Source organism: Nycticebus coucang, chromosome 14, assembly GCF_027406575.1.
Source record: "Nycticebus coucang isolate mNycCou1 chromosome 14, mNycCou1.pri, whole genome shotgun sequence".
Taxonomy (NCBI): domain Eukaryota; kingdom Metazoa; phylum Chordata; class Mammalia; order Primates; family Lorisidae; genus Nycticebus; species Nycticebus coucang.
The window spans coordinates 71,259,325-71,284,370 of record NC_069793.1 but is presented as its reverse complement, the minus strand read 5'-3'; the positions used below and the strand labels follow the sequence as shown (position 1 = coordinate 71,284,370).

The window sequence follows — 25,046 nt, the reverse complement described above, 5'->3', positions numbered from 1 at the left end:
TAGTCTAGGGTGCCCTTTCATTTCCAAGAGCTTGGTGTGCACTCTCTGGACCAAAAGTCTTTCATTTCAGTTTAGCAGATACATAAATGCTTAACTTCTTGGTGAGTATGGGGCTGGGCCCTTTGACGGTAATTTGTATATCTGCTTCTCTAATACCTGTTACACCACTAATAGTAACACAAAGTGTGTTTTTGAGGAGGTATAGTCACAATACTGTGGGAGTAGAGAGGAGGTGAGATCTGGAAAGACTGAGTGAAGAGGTGGATTTTTAAAGTCACAAATGCAGAAGAGTAATGCCAGGAAGAAGGAACATTGTGACAGTAGGTAGAGAGCTGGGAAAGTGCAAGAGATATTTGAAGAACTGAATAGTTTTATGAAAGGTCAATGGAGAATGGTAAAATGTTTTAAAGCCAAAAGGTAGTCTTGGGAAATTGGAATGTTATTTTGAGCAAGTGCATGAAATGATCTAGTCTAGTCTTAGAAAGAACTAGGTAGCTCTAAGGGCAGCACCTGTGGCTCAGTGAGTAGGGTGCCGGCCCCATATACTGAGTGTGGTGGGTTCGAACCTGGCCCCGGCCACACTGCAACAAAAAAATAGCTGGGCATTGTGGCGGGCATCCGTAGTCCCAGCTACTCGGGAGGCTGAAGCAAGAGATCCTAAGCCCAAGAGCTGGAGGTTACTGTGAGCTGTGACACCACGGTACTCTATTGAGGGTGACAAAGTGAGACTCTATCTCTAAAAAAAAATAAAAATAAAAATAACTTGGTAGCTCTAAGGAGTTTGGGTTGGTGATGTTGAGACGTTTAGTCTATAGTTGGTCTGAAATTCAGGAGAGAGATAGGATTAAATTTGAGGCTGGGTGCGGTGGCTCACATCTGTAATCCTAGTACTCTGGGAGACTTGAGTGGTAGATCACTTGAGCTCAGGAGTTCAAGATCCGTCTTAGCAAGAGCAAGACCTTATCTCTAAAAATAGCTGGGCATTGTGGCAGGGCCTGTAGTCCCAGCTACTTGGGAGGCTGAGGCAAGAGAATCATTTGAGCCCAAGAGTTCAAAGTTTTTGTGAGCTATGATGCCACAGCATTCTACCAGGGCAAGAAAGTGAGACTCTGTCTCAAAAAAAAAAAAAAAAAAAGATTTAATTTGAATTCTGATTTATCAGCCGCAAGAGTTAAGCCTAACAAGTTTTAGCTAGCTTTTCATGGATGTTAGGTAGAATTATCTTTCTGAAGAATTAAATTAATTAAGTGGTGGAGGTGATTTTCTTCATTTCTTTTCTAATTTAAGTGTCTTCTTTTCTCTTTGTGGCCTCTTTCATATTGGAGGCTTTTCTTGATTATCCTTGACTTTTCAATTAAATTTAAGGAGAGGCACCAAAAAGCTGATAGTCTATGTGCATGGATAGAGCTTGCTAGCTGATGATATCTACTGTGGGATGATCATATATGTCTTTAGAGGACTTTTGAATATTAGTATCTTTTGGTGTTTTTTTCGTGGTCGCCATTGGTTTTTCAAGTTGGAAGTTCATGAATCTCCCGCTAGGCAGGTGGAGAAATGCCCATCTGCATTGTTCTTGGAGCCAAAGCAGCTGCAGGAAGGGTAGAGAGGGAGAGTGTGTCTCATTATTATTCAATATGTTGATTATCTCTTAATGTCCTCTTCTTCATTGTGTCCCCTCCCTGCTCTCACTGGTGTCCCCCAAATTGTATCCTTTCTGGTCTAGTTTCTACACAGAATAAACCTTTTGTTTTGATGGTCACTTGGTTATATAGGATAGGCGGTAGGGGTCCAACAGCTTTTTTTTTTTTTTTTAACTGTTTCTTACAGAGATTCAAACAAATTTGTGCCTCATCCATGCTTTTTGTTTTTGTTTTTGGTCTCCAGTTCCTGAACCTTTTTGGGATATTGTGGCTAGGATTTATTTGCTTTGTAGTGGTAGCCTCCTCAGTAGGCATTTAGTATTAGATTTTTCAATTTTGCCAATTTCATCTTTCCACCTCTGAAAAATTTGTTTACTTTATTCAGCTATTCACCTGTTTGCTTTTTTTCTTGTCCTTCAAATCCTTTTAACTTCTTTACTTTTGTGTTAATGGGATTTTAGGAAAGTGCAAAGATAAACAGATGTGTTCAATGTACTGTGTTGAACTGGAAGTCTTACTAAGAAGTGATTCAGTCAGCATTTCCCAAAGTTTAGCCATTTCTATATTATGCAGGCCAGATGCAATGGCTTCATACCTATTATCCCAGCACTTTGGGGAGGTCAAGGTGTGGGGATCTCCTTAAGCCAGAGGGTTGAAATCAGCCTGGGCAACATAATGAAAACACCTTATCTACAAAAATATAAAAAATTAGGCTTGGTGCTCGTAGCTCCATGAGTGGGGTGCCGATCACATACACTGAGGCTGGCAGGTTCGAGCCCAGCCCAGGTGTGCTAGAGAACAATAACAACTGCAACCAAAAAAATAGCTGGGTGTTGTGGTGGACGTCTGTAGTGCCAGCTACTTGGGAGGCTGGGCGTGGTGATACATGCCTGTAATCCTAGCTACTCATGAGGCTAAGGCAGGAATATCTCTTAAGCCTAGGAGTGTAAGCTTGTGGTTAGCTGTGATCATGCTTTAGCACAGAGCAAGACAAAAAGCAAAACAAAAACAAAAAAAACTATATCATCCACACTATTTTTGACATATTGTTTCACAACCGTACTGTGGTTTACTTAATGTTTTTCTTAAATGGACTAATATTTTTTCTTAAAATAAATTTAAAGATAATTTTATATTAATAATATAAAAGGAAATTAGTGTTGTGATATCAATAGATGGTAACTGCAACTTTTATTATGTACCTTAAAATATATGTATATAATAATATAAAAACAATAATCTGAATGCTCCCTAAAATCCTTTTATATAACACTAGCATTATGAGAACCATATATTGAAATAAGAAGAGAATTTAGGCAAAGAAGATAATCTGGCTAAGATTGATATAGGTTTATTTGGATTTGGCTTTCTGCCTATTTATTAAATATTCATTGAGTATGTAGTGAATTCTGCTAGATCCTGAGACTATAAAGGTGAATAAAACACAGTCATTGTCCTTTTAAGGATCTTTTAGTCTTCCTGGTTTTACCTGATATGGAAATAAATAAATATGATAAAGTAATATCGCTGCTGTGGAGGGTGCCGAGGAACCATGAAGAGGAATTGGTTAGTTCTTGGGGATTAGAAAAACCTCTGCACAGATGACACTTAGGGATTAGTAGGGGCTCACTAGGGAGTGGCATTGAGGATGGAATGGGGCGTGGGGGAAGGCATTCTAGGTAGAGAAGTTAGCCTGAACCAAAGTAAAGAGTCATGGAATCATAAGTAGTTGAAAAAAGAGCGTTAAAGGAGACCCAAAAGAGACGAGGCTAGGAAGATAGGCAGCGCTAGACATTATGAAAGCCTTGGCATGTTAAGCGTATATATCCTGCTAAGGAATTTGGACTTCACCTTGAAGGCAATGAAAAGCTCAAAAACTTATGCAGAATATAAATGTCTGAACATAATACTAAGAAAATGCCATGAAGGCTATGTTAACCAGTTTGATGGAAATATTTCAAATTGTATATAAAACCAGCACATTGCACCCCATGATTGCATTAATGTACACAGCTATGATTTAATAAAAAAACGAAAAAAAAAACAACACTTTTTTTTTCTTGAGACAGAGTCTCACTTTGTTGCCCTCAGTAGAGTGCCATGGCGTCCTAACTCACAACAACCTCAAACTCTTGGGCTCAAGTGATTCTTTTGTCTCAGTCTTCTGAGTGCTGGGACTACAGGTGCCCACCACAATGCCTAGCTGTTTTTTTTTGTAGAGACAGAGTCTCACTGTACCGCCCTCGGGTAGAGTGCCGTGGCGTCACACGGCTCACAGCAACCTCTAACTCTTGGGCTTACGCGATTCTCTTGCCTCAGCTTCCCAAGCAGCTGGGACTACAGGCGCCTGCCATAACACCCGGCTATTTTTTTGTTGCAGTTTTGGCCGGGGCTGGGTTTGAACCAGCCAGCCTCGGCATATGGGGCCGGCACCCTACTCACTGAGCCACAGGCGCTGCCCATATTTTTAGAGACAGGGTCTCGCTCAGGCTGATCTTGAACCCATGAGCTCAGGCAATCCACCCACCTTGGCCTCCCAGAGTGCTAACATTACAGGTGTGAGCCACCACACCTGGTCCTGAAAAACTCTTGAATTAGGCACTCAACATTTTTGGAGCACCTAGTATATGTATAGGATTATGCCCAATACTGCAGATGGCTAAAATTAGATGCAATCTCTTTGGGAACTTAGCTTTTAGTTGAGGGGATGAAGGATCAGAAGAATCCATCTGACAAAAACTTACATTCTTTACCCAAGTTAGTTTCTATACTACTCTTCTTTTGAAATTATACAACCTAACTTTCCATCTTCCTTTCTAGAGTCTCATCAAGTCCTAGCCCAACTGCTGGACACTTTGCTTGCAATTGGCACTAAACTACCAGAGAATCAAGCTGTCCAGATTCGATTAGTTGACGTAGCCTGCAAGGTAAGAGAGTTCTTTCTTTTTTTTTTAATTTTTTTTAAATTAAATCATAGCTGTATACATTAATGCAGTCATGGGTTACAATGTGCTGGCTTTATATACAATTTGAAATTTTTTCATCAAACTGGTTAACATAGCCTTCACGGCATTTGAGAGTTCTTTCTCGGAATTGTTTTTCCTTATGGGAGAGGTGCTAGGAGCTGTAAAATCTTCTTCCTTTTTTTTTTTTTTTTGTATATACATGTGTTTATTTGGTTTCCACATTTTGCCCTCACAAAATTAAAAAGGCTTAAAATTTAATAACAATAACAATGTTTAAGATAAGGACTAGAAACAAAAACCTTGTAAAGAATGAAGGTAAATACATTCAGAAAAGAAATCAGACAATTGCTGCAACGAAATATTGAACAATAATAATAATGCAAAAAAAGTAACATTCATGTCATCAAATAAGAGTATGTCTATTATAGAATGCTTTGTCTCTGAGGTTCAGTATAGAGTCATCAGTTAACTTCTTATTTTTTTTTCCAAAGTCTCAAAAAATAGACAACTAATATTTATAAATAAAAATAAAAGATAATTTCAAAAAACAGATCATGCCAAATCTTATAGACAACAGAAAAAGAAGAAATACTTCAAAATCATTCTACTTCATCTGGATACACTTGATATTAAACTTGGAAAAAATATATTATTATAAAGTGGAAATTACAAACATATTTCACTTATAAATGAGGATGCAGTATCTTAAACCATATATTGACAAGTTGAGTTAAAAATTAATGTTTAAGTAACGTACTTTGGTCAAAATTAAATCCAATTTAGGTGAGAATTAGTCACTATTTTCTTTTCTTTTCTTTTTTTTTCTTTTCCTTTCCCTCACCCCCTCCCTCCTTCTGTCTGCTCTTCCCTTCGCCCATTCTCCACCGTGTCATTAATTATCATTAATTGTCCTCATATCAAAGTTGCATATATAGAATTCACACTTCTCCATTCCTGTGATGCTTCACTAAGAATAATGCATTCCACTTCCATCCAGGTTAGTACAAATGCTGCAAAATCTCCATTTTTCTTAATGGCTGAATAGTATTCTATGGTATACATATACCACAGCTTCCCATTCCATCCTCGGTTGAAGGGCATTTAGGCTGTTTCCACATTTTAGCAATTGTAAATTGAGCTGCTGGATAGATGCCCAGTAATGGGACTGCAGGATCAAATGGGAGGTCTAGCTTGAGTTCTTTGAGGTTTCTCCATACTTCCTTCCAAAAAGGTTGTATTAGTTTGCAGTCCCACCAGCAGTGTAAAAGTGTTCCCTTCTCTCCACATCCACGCCAGCATCTGCAGATTTGAGATTTTGTGATGTGGGCCATTCTTACTGGGGTTAGATGGTATCTCAGGGTGGTTTTGATTTGCATTTCTCTAATGGATAGAGATGATGAACATTTTTTCATGTTTGTTAGCCATTTGTCTGTCTTCTTTAGAGAAGGTTCTGTTCATCTTTCTTCCCCATTGATGTATGGGATTGTTGGTTTTTTTCTTGTGGATTAATTTAAGTTCTGTATAGATTCTAATTATCAAGCTTTTGTCTGATTCAAAATATGCAAATATCCTTTCCCATTGGGTAGGTTGCCTATTTGCTTTTGTTTTTGTCTCTTTGGCTGTGCAGAAGCTTTTCAGTTTAATTAAGTCCCATTTGTTTATTATTGCTGTTCTTGCTATTGCCATGGCAGTCTTCCTCAGAAAGTCTTTCCCTAGGCCAATATCTTCCAGTGTTTTTCCTATTCTTTCTTTGAGGATTTTTATCATTTCATGCCTTAAATTTAAGTCCTTTATCCATCTTGAATCAATTTTTTTTTTTTTTTTTGTAGAGACAGAGTCTCACTTTATGGCCCTCGGTAGAGTGCCGTGGCCTCACACAGCTCACAGCAACCTCCAACTCCTGGGCTTAAGCGATTCTCTTGCCTCAGCCTCCCGAGTAGCTGGGACTACAGGCGCCCGCCACAACGCCCGGCTATTTTTTGGTTGCAGTTTTGCCGGGGCCGGGTTTGAACCCACCACCCTCGGTATATGGGGCCGGCGCCTTACCGACTGAGCCACAGGCGCCGCCCCTTGAATCAATTTTTGTAATAGGAGAAAGGTGCGGGTCCAGTTTCAGTCTTTTACATGTGGATATCCAGTTCTCCCAACACCATTTATTGAATAGGGAGTATTTTCCCCAGTGGACATTCTTGTTTGGTTTATCAAGGATTAGGTGGTTGAAAGTTGTTGGTTTCATTTCCTGGTTTTCTATTCGATTCCAAATGTCTATGTCTCTATTTTTGTGCCAGTACCATGCTGTCTTGACCACTATGGCCTTGTAGTACAGCCTAAAATCTGGTATGGCGATACCCCCAGCTTTGTTTTTACTTCTAAGAACTACCTTACCTATACGGGTTTTTTTCTGGTTCCATACAAATGCAGAATCATTTTTTGCAAGTCTTGAAAATGGGATGTTGGTATTTTAATAGGGATGGCATTGAATTGGTAGATTGCTCTGGGAAGTATAGACATTTTAACAGTGTTGAGTCTTCCCATCCATGAGCAGGGTATGTTCTTCTATCTGTTAATATCCTCTGCTATTTCCTTTCTTAGGGTTTCATAATTTTCTTTATAGAGGTCCTTCACCTCTTTTGTTAGGTATATTCCTAAGTATTTCTTTTTTTTTTTGTAGAGACAGAGTCTCACTTTACTGCCCTTGGTAGAGTGCTGTGGCGTCACATGGCTCACAGCAACCTCTAACTCTTGGGCTTACGCGATTCTCTTGCCTCAGCCTCCCGAGCAGCTGGGACTACAGGCGCCCACCACAACGCCCAGCTATTTTTTTTTTGTTGCAGTTTGGCCGGGGCTGGGTTTGAACCCGCCACCCTCGGTATATGGGGCCGGCGCCCTACTCACTGAGCTACAGGCGCCGCCCTATTCCTAAGTATTTCATTTTCTTTGGGGCTATGGTGAAGGGAGTTGTGTCCTTAATTAACCTCTCATCTTGGCTGTAGTTGGTGTATACAAAAGCAACTGACTTGTGGACATTGATTTTATATCCTGAGACATTAATGTATTTTTTGATGACTTCCAAGAGTCTTGTGGTTGAGTCTTTAGGGTTCTCTAAGTATAAGATCATATCATCAGCAAAGAGGGAGAGTTTGACCTCCTCTGCTCCCATTGGATGCCCTTTATTTTTCTATCTTGTCTAATTAATTGTATTGGGTAGAACTTCCAGTACTATGTTGAATAGTAATGGTGACAGAGGACAACATTGTCTGGTTCCAGTTCTAAGAGGAAAAGCTTTCAGTTTTACTCCATTCGGTAAAATATTAGCTGTGGGTTTGTCATAGATAGCTTCAATCATTTTCAGATGGGGGGGAAGCAGAAAGAGGGACGGAGGGAGGAGGGTGGGGCCTTAGTGTGTGTCACACTTTATGGGGGCAAGACATGATTGCAAGAGGGACTTTACCTAACAATTGCAATCAGTGTAACCTGGCTTATTGTACCCTCAATGAATCCCCAACAATAAAAAAAAAAATAATAATAAATAAATAAAATCAGTTTCAGAAATGTACCACCTATGCCTTTACTCCTCAGTGTTCTAATTAGAAAAGGAGGCTGGATTTTATCGAATGCTTTTTCTGCATCTATTGAGAGGATCTTATAGTCTTTGGTTTTGCTTTTGTTGATACGGTGAATAACGTTTATGGACTTGCGTGTATTAAACCAGCCTTGCATCCCTGGGATGAAACTTACTTGCTCCTGATGTTTGACTTTTTTTGATGATAAGCTGTAATCTATTGGCTAGGATTTTGTTGAGATTTTTTACATCTATATTCATTATAGAAATTGGTCTGAACATCTCCATTTTAGTTGTGTCTTTTTCTGGTTTTGGTATCAGGGTAATGTTTGCTTCATAGAACGTGTTGGGGAAGATTCCTTCCTCCTCAATTTTTTCAAATAATTTCTGCAGTATAGGAATAAGCTCTTCTTTGAAGGTTTGATAGAATTCTGGTGGGAAGCCTTCCAGGGCATTTTTTTTTGTTGGGAGTTTTTTTATTGTTTCTTTGATCTCAGTGCTTGAAATTGGTCTGTTCAGGAGGTCTATTTCTTCCTGGCTAAGTCTAGGGAGAGGGTGTGATTGCAAATATTGATCCATTTCCTTCACATTGTCAAATTTCTGGGTATAAAGTTCTGGTAGTATTCAGAGATAATCTCTTGTATCTCTGCGGTATCAGTTGTTATTTACCCTTTATCATTTCTGATTGATGTTACTAGAGATTTTACTTTTTCATTTCTAGTTAGTCTGGGGGAGCTATAAATTCTTCTCAGGTCCATCCTGAAGTCTGGACTTTTCTTTCTTTTTTTTTTGAGACAGAGTCTCACTGTGTCGCTTTTGGTAGAGTGCTGTTACGTCACAGTTCGCAGCAACCTCAAACTCTTGGGCTTAAGCGATTTTCTTGCCTTAGCCTCCCAAGTAGCTGGGACTATAGGTCCCTGCCACAACGCCCAGCAATTTTTTGTTGCAGTTGTCTTTGTTATTTAGCTGGCCCAGGTCAGGTTCGAACCTGTCAGCCTCAGTGTATGTGGCGGGTGCTGTAACCATTGTGCTAAGGTGCCAAGCCATGAACTTTTCTTATCACTTTGTATTTTTTTTTTTTTTTCCTGAGACAGTCTCTCTTTGTGCTCTGAGTATAAGGCTATGGCGTCATCATAGCTCACAGCAACCTCAAACTTAGGCTCAAGCAGTCCCCTTGCCTCAGCCTACTGAGTAGCTTGGACTACAGGCACTGGCCCCAACACCCAGCTAGTTTTTCTGTTTTTAGTAGATACGGGGTCTCAGTTTTGTTCAGGCTAGACTTGAACTCCTGAGCTCAAGCAATCTACCTTTCTCTGCCTTCCAGATAGCTGGGATTATAGGCATAAGCCACTGTGCCCAGTCAAGTCTGGGCTTTTGTGTACTATCACCCAAAATTTCCTATTATTTTTAATATGTACCTATAATCATATTCTCTATATAATTTTGCCCTTGTTTACTAACATTATAACAGAAGTATTTTTATTCTATTGTATGTTTTATTTATTTTATAATTTTTAATGACTGTGTAACATCTTGTTCAGTAATTAAACTGTAGTTTACCTAATGAACTTTTAATAAATTCTTTTTTTTTATTTTTTTATTTTTATTTTTTATAAGTCCAGTGGCTGAAACTGCCTATTGTAACCTAAAACCAGTTTTACCTGCATCTGCTGAGATAACTTGCTCCAATTCTAGTACCAATTTTGCCCCCCACAGCTGCCCACCAACTGGAGCTTCTCAGCTCCCCAAAGCTTTATTAACATCACTAAACTTTCTCTTAGGATCTCACGTGGTTCTTAAATAAACACCCCTTCTCTATTCTTCAGAACAGAGATCACCTGGGCTGCATGTATGCCTCGAACTACAATTCTTTCTTCCAGAATAAAATGTTAAATTTAGAGATTTGGCTCTACATTTTTATTTTGACTTCCACAGTATGTGTATATATTAATACATACAAATCTCTAAATGTAATAGGGGGGAAATGCTTTTCTTTTTTTTATTGTTGGGGATTCATTGAGGGTACAATAAGCCAGGTTATACTGATTGCAATCGTTAGGCAAAGTCCCTCTGACTTTTAATAAATTCTAATCATTTATTTAAGTGGAAATAATACTGCAAGGAATATTGTTAGTCTAAAGTATTTTCTGTATTTTAAATTATTTCTTAAACACAGATTGTCAAAAGTAGAATTACTAATCGAAAGCATTTATAATTTTTTAAGGCTCTTAATATTTTCATTATATTGCTTTCCATGGATTCCAGTTTATATGCCCAAAAGTAGTATATGAAAGTGCCTAATTTTACTGCATCATTCCAGCATGGTATATCAATGTTTCCAAAGCAAAGATAAACTTATTAATGTGGTAAGAGGAAAAGAATATTTCTTTTTTCTAAGAAATTTTTTTAGGAAGACTGCTAGTGAAGTTTCTCCTTTATTTGTTTTTTATTTACTGGTGTTTCCTTTTTTACGAATGAACTTTTCATGTCCTTTGCCAGTTTATTATATGGTGTTTTTCAGTGTTGTTTTTTTTCCCTGTAATTTGTAGAGGATTTGTAGAGGTAAACATTTGAACCATTTGAAAATGGCAGATCCGTCACAAGCTTTTTCAGACTCAAGTAAATAAAGCCCATTTGTGATTAGTAGTTACAGCCACTGTTTCTTTTGTCTAAGGCAATTTTTATTTTGACTGTCATACAATGTACCCAAAAGGTTTTTTTTTTTGATATGTAATTTTATATAGATGACATTCACCCTCTGGATAAAAAAATACAAAATATTTTCTCTAATCGTAATGGGAGGAAATAAGATGTTAGTTAACAGAAATTTGGGAAACCCCCAAATATGTGGAAATTAGACAACGTGCTTTTGTATAACCAACCAGTGAGTGAAAAGAGAAGCTACAAAATACTTTGAGATGAAAGAAATTGAAGACATGATTCAGCTAAAGCAGTGTTTAGAGAAGTTTATATTTGTAAGTACGTGTAGATTAAAAAAAAAAAAAAGAGGAAGAAGCAGCATCTCAAATTAGTAGCCTAAACTTCAACCTTAAGACACTGGAAAGAGAGGAGCACAGTAAACATAAAGTATGCAGAAAAAAGGTAATAATAAAGATTAGAGTAGAAATTAATGAATTAGAGAGCAGAAAAACAACAAATATACTAATTAATGCAACCAAATTTGGTTCTTGGAACAGATCGATAAAATCGACAAACCTTTAGTTGTATTAACTAAGAAAGAAAGAAGACTAAAATTACTTTACTCAGAAATGAAAGAGAGGACATTACTACAGACCCCGACAGAAATAGAAAGGGTTATAAAAAAATGCTATGTAGAATTCTATGCCAAGAAATCAGGTAACTTGGTTGAAATGGACAAATGACTAGAAAGACAAAAACTACTAAAACTGACTAAAAATGTAGACAATCTAACTAAACCTATAATAAGAGATTGAATTAGTACTAAAAAAAAAAATAGTAACAAAAAAACTCCCATCTACAATGAAAAGCTCATGCCCAGATGACTTCATGGTGAATCCTACCAAATATTTAGGTAAGAATTAAAATTAATTCTTTACAAATTCTCCCAAAAAAATAGAACTTAAGGGAAGATTTTTCCAGTTCATTCTGAGTCCATTATTACTCTGTCACCAGAACCAGACAGAGACATCACATAAAAAGAAAACCACAAGCTGGGTGTGGTGGCACACACCTGCAGTCCCAGCTACTCTGAAGGCTGTGGAAGGAGGCTGTTGGGTCCCATCTGGGGTGCCACTTGTTGGAGCCCGGGGACTCTGGGTCTCCGGCCCCGACCCAGGGCCTCGGTTGGAGCCAGGACGCTAGGTCTCCGGCACGGCCTATGAAACTGTCTGGACACAGACCACTACACCAGCTTTCTCCAGCTAGGTCTCATTCAGGTCTTGGGTGCTGAAGCACCTTGGAAGGCACAGTCAATATAAGTAGGAGTGAGCATCTCAGCAGCAGTCTGTCAGTCTTAGTTCATATCCCTCAAAGCTTCTCCTGAGATTATTTATAGAAGTAATACACCACAGGTGTGGAGACTGCTATGCAATAATGTCGGTGTTCTTGTCACATGCTCTTATGTGCTCTTTAACAAGAGAACACTGATGTTAAATGATGTTCAGTAATGTTATATCTCTGCCCCAATCGCTTATCGCCAAGGTATTTCTCACAGGTGTCTCCTAGAGGAGGATCCCTTGTGCCTGGGAGTTCAAGGCTGCAGTAAGCTATGTTCATGCCACTGTGCTCCAACCTGGGAAACTTTATCCCAAAGGAAGGAAGGTAGAGAGGGAGGAGGAAGATAAAACTACAGACCAGTGTTTCTTATGAATGTGGATAGATGCAAAATTCTCAATAAAATACTAGCAACTAGCTCCAACCTGGGAAACTTTATCCCAAAGGAAGGAAGGTAGAGAGGGAGGAGGAAGATAAAACTACAGACCAGTGTTTCTTATGAATGTGGATAGATGCAAAATTCTCAATAAAATACTAGCAACTAGCTCCAACCTGGGAAACTTTATCCCAAAGGAAGGAAGGTAGAGAGGGAGGAGGAAGATAAAACTACAGACCAGTGTTACTTATGAATGTGGATAGATGCAAAATTCTCAATAAAATACTAGCAAATCAAATTCCCCAACAAAATATAAATAGGATTATACACCGTGACGAAGTCAGATTATTCCAGAATGCAAGGTTGGTTTAATGTATGACAATAAATTAATATAATATACCATAACAATTAGAATAAAGGATAAAAAACACATGATCATCACAGTAGATATAGAAAAAGCATTCAACAGACTTCCTTTCTTTCATTATAAGAACATTTGAAAAATCTGGAATAGAATGAAATGTCTTCACATAAAGGGCATTTATGAAAAAACTGATAGCTAACATTATACTTAATATTAACAGATTGGATGCTTCACCCCTGAGATGAAAAACAAAATAAATATGCCATTGTATTTTTCTCCACTTCTGTTTAACACTGTATAGGAGGTTCTTGCTACGGCTCTTAGGCAATAAATAAATAAGTAAATAAATGGCAGGTATCCATCTTAGAAAAGAAGAAGTAAAATTCTCTCTATATATATTTACAGATGAGGTGAACTTGTATGTAGAAAGTTATAAGGAATCCTATAAAAACCTATTAGAAGTAATAAATGTGTTTAGCAAGGTCACAGGATACAAGGTCAATATACAAAAAAAAAAATTGTATTTGCATATATTTTCAAGGAACTTTTTTTTTTTTTTTTACTGTTGGGGATTCATTGAGGGTACAATAAGCCAGGTTACACTGATTGCATTTGTTAGGTAAAGTCCCTCAGGAACTGTGTTAATATGAAATTTCCTAGAAAAATAATCCATTTACAATAGCATCAAAAAGAATAAAACAATTTCAAGAGAAGTATAAACTTTATATTCTGTAAACTATATGGAATTTCAGAGCAAACTAAGAGTCTTGAAAAAAGAACAAAGTAAGAGAATTTACATTTCACAATTTCAAAACTTAACTACAGAGCACCAATCACCAAGACATAGTAGGACTGTGTAAAAATGGACATGAAGATCAATAGATAGAATTGAGACTCAAGAAACAAACCCAGATTTATTTGTTTGGTTTACTAATTTGGTCTTTGGTCCAGTAATTTTCTGCAAGGATACCAATACCATTCATTGGAGAAAAAAATAGTCTTTTCAATACATGGAACTGGGACAACTAGCTATCCACATGCAAAAGAAGGAAACTAGAAACTTAACCTCATATTATATACAGAAAATAACTAAAAATGAATCAAAAACCTAAATATGTAACCTGAAACTGTAAACTCCTTGGAATAAAAATACTAGTAAATTTTCGTGAACTTGGGTTTGGTAATGGATTATTAGATATGAAAAAAACACAAGTAACAAAAGAAAAAAATAGATAAATTTAGTTTTATCAAAATTGTAAACTTGTTTTTCAGAAAACACAGGAAAGTGAAAAGACAATCTACAGAATGGGAAAGAATACTTACAAATCATATTTATAATGAGGGACTTGTATCTAGTCTGTCTAAGGAATTCTTAAAACCCAATAATAAAAATACACATGGGCATTTCCCTAAAGAAGATATACAAAAAAGCTAAACACACAGATGCTCAACATCATCAGTCATGAGGGAAATGCAAATCAAAACCTCAGCAAGCTGCTGTTTCACATGTGTAGGATAGCTGTAATAAAAAAAGTCTGATCATACCAAGTATGTTGGTAAGAGTAGAAAGAAATTGGAGTTCCTGTTCATTACTGTTGTGCAAATGTAAAATGGCTTGCTGTCTTTGGCAAAAAGTCTGGTGGCAATTCCTCAAAAAATTAGGCAGTTTTACCATAAGACTCAATTCCTTTTGTAGGTATTTAACTGCAAACTAAGACATATTCACTCAAAAAGTTTGTATATGAATGAATGTTTATAGCAGCATTATTCATAGTCAAAGGTGGAAAGCCAAATGACCAGGAACTGATGAACTGATAAATAAAATACAATAGAATGTTATTTGTCCATTAATGAGAATGAAATTTCAATATATTCTACAATTTGGTTGAACTTTGAAAGCATGATGCTAAGTGAAAGAAGTCAGACACAAAAGACCACATATTATATGATTCCCTTTATGTTAAATTTCCATAATAGGTAAATCTACAGGGACAAAGTAGAGATGTTTAGGGTTAGGGCTAACAGAGGCTTAGGGGGTTATTAGTAGGGGTTGTCTATCTTTCTGAAATGTTGAAAATGTTTGAAAGCTGACTGGTGATGGTTGTATGCATACACAAGTATTCTAAAAATCACTTAATTGTACATGCTAACTGGGTAAATTGCATGTTGTGTGCATTGTATCTTAATAAAGCTATTGAAAAATTTATCTTCATTTGAATCAGAGAAAAGCTTGATAACTAGGATCTATAGAGAACTCAAATTAATCTACATGAAAAAAGCCAACAATCCTATATATCAGTGGGCAAGAGACATGAATAGAATCTTCTCTAAAGAAGACAGATGAATGGCTAGCAAACATATGAAAAAATGCTCATCATCCCTAATTATTAGAGAAATGCAAATCAAAACCACCCGGAGATACCATCTAACCCCAGTGAGAATGGCCCACATCACAAAATCTCAAAACCACAGATGCTGGCATGGATGTGGAGAGAAAGGAACACTTTTACACTGCTGGTGGGACTGCAAACTAATACAACCTTTTTGTAAGGAAGCATGGAGAACCCTCAAAGAACTCAAGCTAGACCTCCCCTTTGATCCTGCAATTCCATTACTGGGCATCTACCCAGAAGACAAAAATCCTTTTATCATAAGGACACTTGCACTAGATGGTTTATCACTGCTCAATTTATAATCACCAAAATGTGGAAACAGCCTAAATGCCCACCAACCCAGGCATGGATTGGAAGCTGTGGTATATGTATACCATGGGATACTATTGAGCCATTAAAAAGGATGGAGGCTTTACATCCTTTGTATTTACCCGGATGAAAGTGGAACACATTATTCCTAGTAAAGCATCACAAGAGTAGAGAAGCATGAATCCTATATACTCAATTTTGATATGAGGACAATTAATGACCTAGTACATGGGGGTGGGGTGGGGGAAGGGGAGAGCTGAAAGAGAGAGAAGGAGGGAGGGGTGGGGGAAAGGAAGAGCAGAGAGAGGGAAGGAGGGAAGGGGTCTCTGTGTGTCACACACCTCTTGGAGGCAAGACACAATTGTTAAGAGGGACTTTACCTAACAATTGCAATCAGTGTAACCTGGTTTTTTGTTCCTTCAATGAATCCCCAAGAATTAAAAAAAAAAGTTACCTTCAGAGAATTTTGGTGATTCTTATCAATATTTAGATTGATTCCACTTTTTGGTGGTTTTATTTTTTTTTTTGAGACAGAGCCTCAAGCTGTCGCCCTTAAGCGATTCTCTTGCCTCAGCCTCCCAAGTAGCTGGGACTACAGGCACCCGCCACAACGCCCGGCTGTTTTTGGTTGTAGTTGTCAGTGTTGTTTGGCAGGCCCGGGCCGGATTTGAACCCTCCAGCTCTGGTGTATGTGGCTGGTGCCCTAGCTGCTTGAGCTATAGGCACTGAGCCAACTTTTTGGTTATTTTGAATAATACTGTTAGAAATATTCACATACAAGTTTTGTTTCAATATATGTTTTCAGTTCTCTTGAATGTATGCCTAGGAGTGGGATTGCGGGATCATATGGTAATTTTATGTTTAACCTTTTAATGAAATTGTGATAAAATATACATAAAAGCTCTCCAGAACTTTCCCTCCCATATACATGGGAGAGGCCCTGTGAGGATAGAGCCAGTAGCTGGTTGCCTGCAAGTCAGGAGGAGAGCCCTCACTAGGAACTGATTTTGCCAGTGCCTTGAACTTGGACTTCTAGATCAGAACTGTGAGAAAATAAATTTCTGTTGTTTAAGCTACCCAGTCTGTGCTATTTTGTTATGGTAGCCATTATTCAGATATTTACCCAGAAGTGGAATTATTAGACCATATCATAATTCTGTTTTAAGTTTTCAAGTGTTTACCACAATGGCTGCACTGTTTCACACCACTTCCATCAGTGAATAAGGGTTCCATATCCTGTCAGTACTTTTTTTTCCCCTTTGCCAGTACCAACCCTAATAAGTAGAAAGTAATACCTGATTGTGGTTTTGATTTACTTTATCTAATTAGTGATTATTGGCCATCTATACATCTTCTTTGAAGAAATGAGTTTCTTTAAGGAACTTATTATTATTACACTTATTATTTTATATGCTTCATGCAATAACAGGAGTCACTATATGGTATAAAGTTGCTCAGAGGAAGGAGTGAAAAAGTATTTGGGGATGAGAGAGCAAGTATTAAGGAAAGCATTCTGGAAGAGGTTACATCTCACTTGAGTTTTGAAAGACAAAGTAGTTTGCTAAGTAGATAAGGTAGGATTTCTTAATTAAAGTTTTAATTGCTTCAGCAGATAATGTGAGATGGGGTAGGGCTTAACCAAATTAGGGATTTCAGTGAGGGTTTTCTAACGAAAATGATGATTTAACTTAGACCTTAATATCTTAAGGTTTGGTAGGAAATTAACCACTCTATTAAGAGTGGGTAGAAAAAACATTGTAGGGAAAAGGAATATCATGTGCAAAGTTCTGTTGGTGGAAAGGAGCACTAAGGCAGGAGCAGTGGTTCTCAAAGTGTGGTTCTTAGCGACCCTTGAAGGGGACTGTGGGGTTCTCCCTTTTCAACTGTATATCTCTAAGAGACTGGATTTTCTTCTTACACTTAAGAAAAAACAATGTATCATCTCAGATCAACTCAACTGCAAAGTAGACTTGAGTAATTATTGTAGAGGAATTAGTAAATACCTAAAAGTCTTTTAGTTTGTATTTTTTAGAGACAGGGTCTCACTATGTTGTCCAGGATGGATCGGAACACTTGGGCTCAAGCGGTTGTTCTACTTTAGCCTTTCAAGTAGTGGGGACTACAGGTGTGCATCTCAAAGCCTGACTTAAATTTTTATTTTAATTTCTAACATAATTAATACTGCTCGCTATGTTTTGGATGTGGTTTGTCCCTGTCAAAACTCATATTGAAATGTAATTGTCAATGCAGCAATGTTAGGAGATAATGGTACCTGTAAAAGGCAATTAGGTCATTAAGATGGATTTCTTAGTGGATTGGGTTAGTTCATCTGACATATTATGGTATTTCAGGCAAATCTATCTTTTCTATCTGGCACATTATGATATTTCAGGCTCATCTTGTTCTTTCTCTGCTCTAGCCCTGGAATTACCCTTTCTCCAAGAAGCCCTGCTTCCTTTCACTGGCAAGTTGTATTTACAAACCAAGAGCTGGACACTGTGTAGGCTCATTGCTACTAGGGTATTTGCTGCTTTTAGGTCCTCAGTGAACAGAGCTAGAGGAGATAAGCACACACGTTTACATCTATTTATTTCTATCTCTAAATGTAATTTAAACCCAACATCACAATGTTCATTCTAATTTTTTTCTCTATATACTATATATCTGTAACTTCCTTCTTAGACCACATTATCCTATTTGATACCTCTTCCTTTGTTCAGTTGTGTGTGTGCCCGCACGCGTGCGCTACCTACAAAAGGTTGGTGGCCTAGAATGCTAATCATAAAAATTGGTTATCGATGTAATAACACTGTATTTATTACGCAGTAATTGGACAGCTGAGTGATTCTTTATGGCTAGAGAATAGTGATACTTGGAAGTAACAGTACATATACTGTATATGTAATGATAACAGAATTAAGTATTGTAGAGCTTTTTAAGTATTTAAGTTTCACATGCCTGTCGTTGAAGATAGTGTACAAAGTTTTTCAAAATTATGAAATTCTTTTTGCAGGTAAGTGGGGAAATGAGATCTGGATTGAGTGAGTCGAAAGGAGACTTGGATTCTAATCAGCTATCCACTAACTTATCTGTGTGCCATTAGGCATATCACTTAACCCTGTCATTCTTCACCTATAAGATAGGGATTGTCAAACTAAGGCAAGAAAGAAAGGATAGCTGGTTACTGAGTACTTCCAGAGCCTGTAAATTCCAATGTTAGAGTCACAGAGAGAGCAACAGAGGGAGGGAGGGGCAAGGGTAGAGAGGGGAGAAAGAACCTAGTTATGTGAAATTAGTGATTTCATTTATATGCATAGGTAGAAAATCCTGGACATCTAAAGTTGAAGGGAATATCTAAAGAAACTCATATTAGCAGTTGTATATGTAGTTATATGTATGAACTCATGTATATGCTTTATATGTGACCTTCCTTACTGTTTTTGATTATAGCAAGCAGCTGATATTCATATTATGATTTATAATATAGCATAAATAATCAGATTTTTCACATTTATATTTCTCTTTGAGTCTCTTGATCAGTCTGTTAGATGAGTCAGGTATCCCTCTATATGGATGTGGATACTGAGGCTCTGAGGAGAGGTCCAGTTACTTGCCTGATGTTAATAAACATCTAGTGAGATGGAGTTTAATTTGAAGCTAGGTCTTTTTAAGAAAAATCTTTTATATTGTGGAAAATTTCAAATTTACTCTTATTTTTAATTCTGAATATATATTCCACTATTATTTATACTTTTCAATCTTTTTTTTATTTATTTTCCCTTCTCACATTTTATTGTTGTTGTCTGCTGTAGCATTTTGAAATAAATCCCTGACATCATGTTACTTAAATCAGTATTTGTATCTGAGAATGTATTTTTTTAATATAGCAATGGTGCAATTATTGTTGGAGGTTTTTCTGTTTTGTTTTTTTGAGACCAAATTTCACTCTGTCTCCCTGGGTAGAATGCCATGGCATCATCATAGTTCATAGCAACCTCAAATCCTAGCACTCTGGGAAGCCGACGTGGGTTGATTGCCTGAGTTCAGAAGTTTGAGACCAGCCTAAGCAAGTGCAAGACCCTGCCTCTACTAAAAATAAAAAAAAATAAAACTAGCTGTGTGTAGTGGCATACACCTATAGTCCCAGTTGCTTGGGAGGCTTAGGCAAGAGGATAGCTTGAGCCCAAGACTTTGAGATTACTCTGAGCTGTGACAGGCAATCTACCCAGGGTGACAGAGTGAGACTCTGACTTGGAACACAAACAAATAAAAATGTAGGTGAGAAGAGTTAAGATGAAAAATAGTAGTAGTTGACAAGGATATGGCACAGCTGAAACACTTATGCAGCACTGGTAGAAGTGTAAATTAGTACAATCATTGTGGAAAACTATTTAGCAGTATGTTTTTAAGTTGCACATATATGTCCTATGACCCAGGAATTCCACTCCTAAGTGTATAACCAACAAAAATGTGGACATGTATACCAAAAGCCACATGCAAGAATATTTATAGTAGCATTAATCAAAATACCCACAGACTAGAAATAATTCCATCAACAGGAAGGCTAAATAAATTTTAGCATATTTACAAGTGAATACAGGTGACACTATGTGCCATACTATGGATGAATCTCCCAAACATAATGGTAAGCAAAAGAAGCCAGATACTATTTGATTTTATAAGATATAAAAACAAGCAAAATGAATCTATGTGTTAGAAGCCAGGAGAGCAGCTGTTAGTATTTTTGGTGGTGGTGATGTGGTAGAGTAGATATTGGGAGGGGGCACGTGGGGTGTTTTGGAGTGTTGGTTATGTACTGTTTGTCTAGGTGCTTTTTATGTATGTATATTCACTTTGTGAAACTTAAGCTGTGTACTTAAGACTTTTGCATATTTCAGTATGAGCATTAAAAGTTTGATAACTATGTACATTTTTGTCTTGTTTAAAAATTTGATAGCAAATAAATTCAGTGACAATTTTAAAGTACCTGAATAACATGATGTTGGACAGACTGTAGTGAGAAGATAGTTAGAAATCATCCCTAAAGTTGATGCAATGCTTTTGTTTCTGGTTTTGTATTTGTTTGTTTTTTAAAGTATCTTAGTACTGTCCTTTTGTTCTCTCTCTTTTTTTAATATAGCACCTAACAGATACCTCTCATGGTGTAAGAAACAAGTGCCTACAATTACTTGGCAATCTTGGGTCTTTGGAGAAAAGTGTCACAAAAGATGCAGAAGGCTTAGCTACCAGAGATGTCCAGAAAATTATAGGGGATTACTTCAGTGACCAAGATCCACGTGTCAGAACAGCAGCTATAAAAGCCATGGTAAAAATGATTATGGAAGCTAATTAAGGATAGTTTTCATTTGGGTTTTTTTTTCATGAATAGTGCTGCCTTAGGTATATTCTGAGTCCCCTCAGTGTACACCCTGTGCACACGCATACTTTCAGAAGGATTAGTGGCATTATGGAACTCACCATACACATTTCTGTATAACAAATGTGCTTTTCTTTGGGATTCTCTGGTAGCTTTCATCTGTACTTCTGAAACATGGAAAGTACAACTTGAACCTGTTATTAGTATAATCCCTTCAGCAGGAAGGGATGTGACTTGGCATTAGTAACAGGGAGAGATGGTGTTAACCATTTCTTCCTTAGCCTTCAGATCATTTCATTTTTTGTTTTTTTTGAGACAGAGTCTCACTATGTCACCCTAGGTAGAGTGCCATGGTGTCACAGCTCACAGCAACCTCAAACTCTTGGGCTTAAGAGATTCTCTTGCCTCAGCCCCCCAAGTAGCTGGGAGTATATGTGCCCACCACAATGCCTGGCTATTTTTTGTTTTTGTTGTTGTTGCAGTTGTCATTGTTGTTTTAGCTGGCCTGGGCCGGGTTTGAACCCGCCAGCTTCATTGTATGTGGCCAGCGCCCTACTTGCTTGAGCTATAGGCACTGCCCTAAAGATATTTTTTTTTGATGTAATGATTTCTTTTCCTTTGGATAGATATCCACTAGTAGGATTGGTTTCTTATTTAAATAACACTGGTTTTGACTAAGGGAATTGTCAGTGTGCTATAATAGGTGAAAATATGTGAGATTAAAGGGAAACATTAGAAATACTGATTTTTTTTCTCCCAAACACTTAAACTATGTTTTTATTATCTAGTTGCAGCTCCATGAAAAAGGACTGAAATTACATCAAACAATTTATAATCAGGTACCTTAAATTATTATCATTTGGAAGGGGAGGGGAGGTATTATGAAGTTGGGAGGATGGTATCCTGATTTTAGAATGTGAAAACATGAGTAATGTAGCTGGCTGATAGTGGCAACATTTTTTTTTATCCCTCCGCCCCCCACCATCCTGATAGTGGCAGCATTAACTGGGATGATTGTGAGATCATATCCAGAACGTTTTTTCAGGAAGAGAATGGGGGTTAGGCAATTATATAGCACTAATACACATGAGACAGACTTTTAGGAGGATTTGAATAGCTCGATATGAATATCAGAAGAGCTTAGTATTTAGAATAAGGAGAGAAGTAGTCTTGCTGATCTCTGTTTGGGCTATACATTAAGTCATTTCTGAGCACCACACTTGACAAACTAGAGAGAATGGTGACCAAGACCATGGGATCACATGAAAAAATATCACATGATGCATTATTGATAAAGGCTTAATGAAATTTTGGAAAAGCTGATTGACAGCCTAACCAAAAGGTCTTGCAAGTAATATTTCTCTTGGACAATAATTGAATGAATCTGGTGACAGACGATGTAACGATCTAAATCCATGCTCAGAGATCAGATTTTATCAAAATGGTTTTATTTTAAGGGAAGATGGCAATTAGAAGCCAAGTTTATCCTTTTACAAAAATGAAGCAGAATGGGTCCAGAATGCTTGTGTTGGTGTGACCTTCATCTTCTCTTCCTACTGGAAAACTATGTGGGAAGCAAAATAATTAAAGGAAACATGGAGAGTAAGAACTCACATGAAGAAAAGTTAGTTGGCTGATTCAGGGGTTTAGTGGTCTAAGACAGTATCAGTCATCTAGGCAAGCATTAATGAAACCTCAAGGGAGTGAAGATAGAATGATTGTGTGGGATTTGAGATATATGGTAGACTGTGGTTCCATAATGAGTTCAGTTTTGATTATGTGGAGTTTGAAAGATTGATGGGACATCTATGAAGAAAGTTATAGGCCAAAAGTAGTTATGAAGGTCTGGAGATGAGGGAAAATTAGAGCTGAAAGTGGAAGAGTGAATTGAAACAGAGAACCAATGATTTTAGACCAAAGTAAACAGAAATATGTGCTTTGAGTTTTATAGGCAGTGGGGTTGGGGGCATCTTTGGTTTTGAACCTTTGAGAGCAGAATTGTGGACTCCCAGCAAGCTTTGCTAGGTTTGATGCCATTCTAGATGGTCTTAGGACCGTGGTCTGAAGGCGGTCTCTGGTTCTGCTTTCAGACCTGGGGAAGAAGGACTCACAGTCAGAATACAGCCAGAGCAGCTGACACAGCTGAGCATTCTTTGTTGGGCAGAGGTTTAAGAAGTTAAAATCATCCACAAGTATTTTGTTTGGCATCCTTATCCAGCTACCCTATCTTCATTTTGAAAACAGTTTGAACATTTCCATAAGGACACAGAACTAACAGACTTTTGGAAACCTTCTTTTTCAGGCCTGTAAATTGCTCTCTGATGATTATGAACAAGTGCGCAGTGCTGCAGTCCAGCTTATCTGGGTTGTCAGTCAGCTCTATCCTGAAAGGTAAATGTGGGCGGAAGCCAGCTTTTGTTCATTGCTAAGCCATTTTTCTCTTCTCACTGGACAAAAAGCCCATCTTTAGAAAAGGAATGTTGGTTAGATTTTTAGAAGGCATTGTGAAATAGGAGGAAAGCACAGGCCCTGAAAATCAGGGTGCCTAGTCCTTGTTTTTGATCTCCGATAGGAACTTCCTATGTACCCCGAGAAAGATACTTCACTTCTTTGGGTCGCAGTCTTCTCATCTGTAAGTGAAGAAATTAGGATATCTTTCTTTAGTGCTTTTCCGCACATAAAAAAAAAATCTTTAAAAAATAAAAAAATGGCTCGGTGCCTGTGGCTCAAATGGCTAAGGTGCCAGCCACCTAACACCTGAGCTGGCAGGTTTGAATCTAGCCCGGCCCGCCAAACAATGACGGCTGCAACCAAAAAATAGCTGGGCATTGTGGCAGGCACCTGTAGTCCCAGCTACTTGGGAGGCTGAGGCAAGAGAATGTAGCCCAGGAGTTGGAAGTTGCTGTGAGTGATGATGCCATGGCACTCTACCCAGGGCAACAGCTTGAGGCTCTGTCTCAAAAAAAAAAAAATTAAAACAATCTTTAGAATTGTTTAGACCCATTTTAATTTGGTTTCGGCCAAATGCCAGGTAAAGGTACCAGCTGAGTTTGAGAATAATGCTCCCTTTTGTACAGTTTTCCTGGTTAAAAATGTTTTCACAGCAATTGAACCATTGATTATGAGAGGTTCTTTGAGTTCTGTAGAAATACAAATATTTATTCTATTTTATAAATTAGCTCCTTCTATAGGGAAAAAAGATGTTTTTTCTTCCTTATTAAACTGCAAAGATTGTAAAACAAGTATGACTTAATAAACTTACAAGAGTAGATTCCATTTGTAGTTTTTAAGATTTAGACATGTATATAGATTAAGACTAATTGGAAATTGTCTCTTTTAGGACTAGATTGATGAGTAGGTTTTATATTGACTTATTCTGAGATTTACTGTATGTTTAACAGTTCTGTTATAGAGATGATAAACTTAAGGTTATAAAATATTCTGTGATAGCTAGTTTTTGGTATCTTCATAAATCTTTGAGCCTTTGTTTGGGTTGTACAATTTTATTCAGAACAGTGAAAATTTTCAGTGCAACTAAAAGGGTTCCTTCATATTCTCACAGTGATTTATTTACTCTGAAATGTATTTTATCATTCTAGCGTTTAAACTATTCAGTTGTCATTTCCACGTGTGTCAGTTTAGGCTCATGTTTTATCATATGTGATTTCTTTTAATTTAGCATTGTCCCAATACCTTCTTCTAACGAAGAAATTCGCTTAGTTGATGATGCATTTGGAAAAATTTGTCACATGGTCAGTGATGGCTCCTGGGTGGTTCGTGTTCAAGCTGCAAAGCTATTGGTAAGTTACACTTTCTTCATGAACACATTACTTGTTAAGTTTTTACAAACATTTTGTGAAGCTACAGGTAGGGATAACATGACCTGCATTTAGAAACCCCAGAATTTCTTTTAATATAGAAAGGAATAAGTAGCTCATTCTCCTATAGAAAAATAGTTTTTAGAGCCAGAAAAAATTTTTAAGATAATACTATTTCACAGCACCTGTAGCTCAATGGGTAGGGCGCTGGCCACATACACCAAGGCTGGCAGGATTGAACCCGGTCTGGGCCAGCTAAAACAACA

At 37.5% G+C, this 25,046-nt stretch overlaps 1 protein-coding gene across 2 annotated transcripts in view; it reads left to right on the top strand.

Moving 5' to 3' along the window:
- The window catches only part of INTS4 (integrator complex subunit 4), a 128,307-nt gene that overhangs the window by 25,728 nt on the left and 77,533 nt on the right, over window positions 1-25,046 (top strand). For both annotated transcript variants that reach the window (XM_053561375.1, XM_053561374.1), the window contains exons 4-8: window positions 4,461-4,567; window positions 20,726-20,911; window positions 21,751-21,801; window positions 23,265-23,353; window positions 24,642-24,762. In XM_053561375.1, the coding sequence (XP_053417350.1) occupies window positions 4,461-4,567; window positions 20,726-20,911; window positions 21,751-21,801; window positions 23,265-23,353; window positions 24,642-24,762 (554 nt within the window). The remainder of the gene's footprint in view (window positions 1-4,460; window positions 4,568-20,725; window positions 20,912-21,750; window positions 21,802-23,264; window positions 23,354-24,641; window positions 24,763-25,046) is intronic.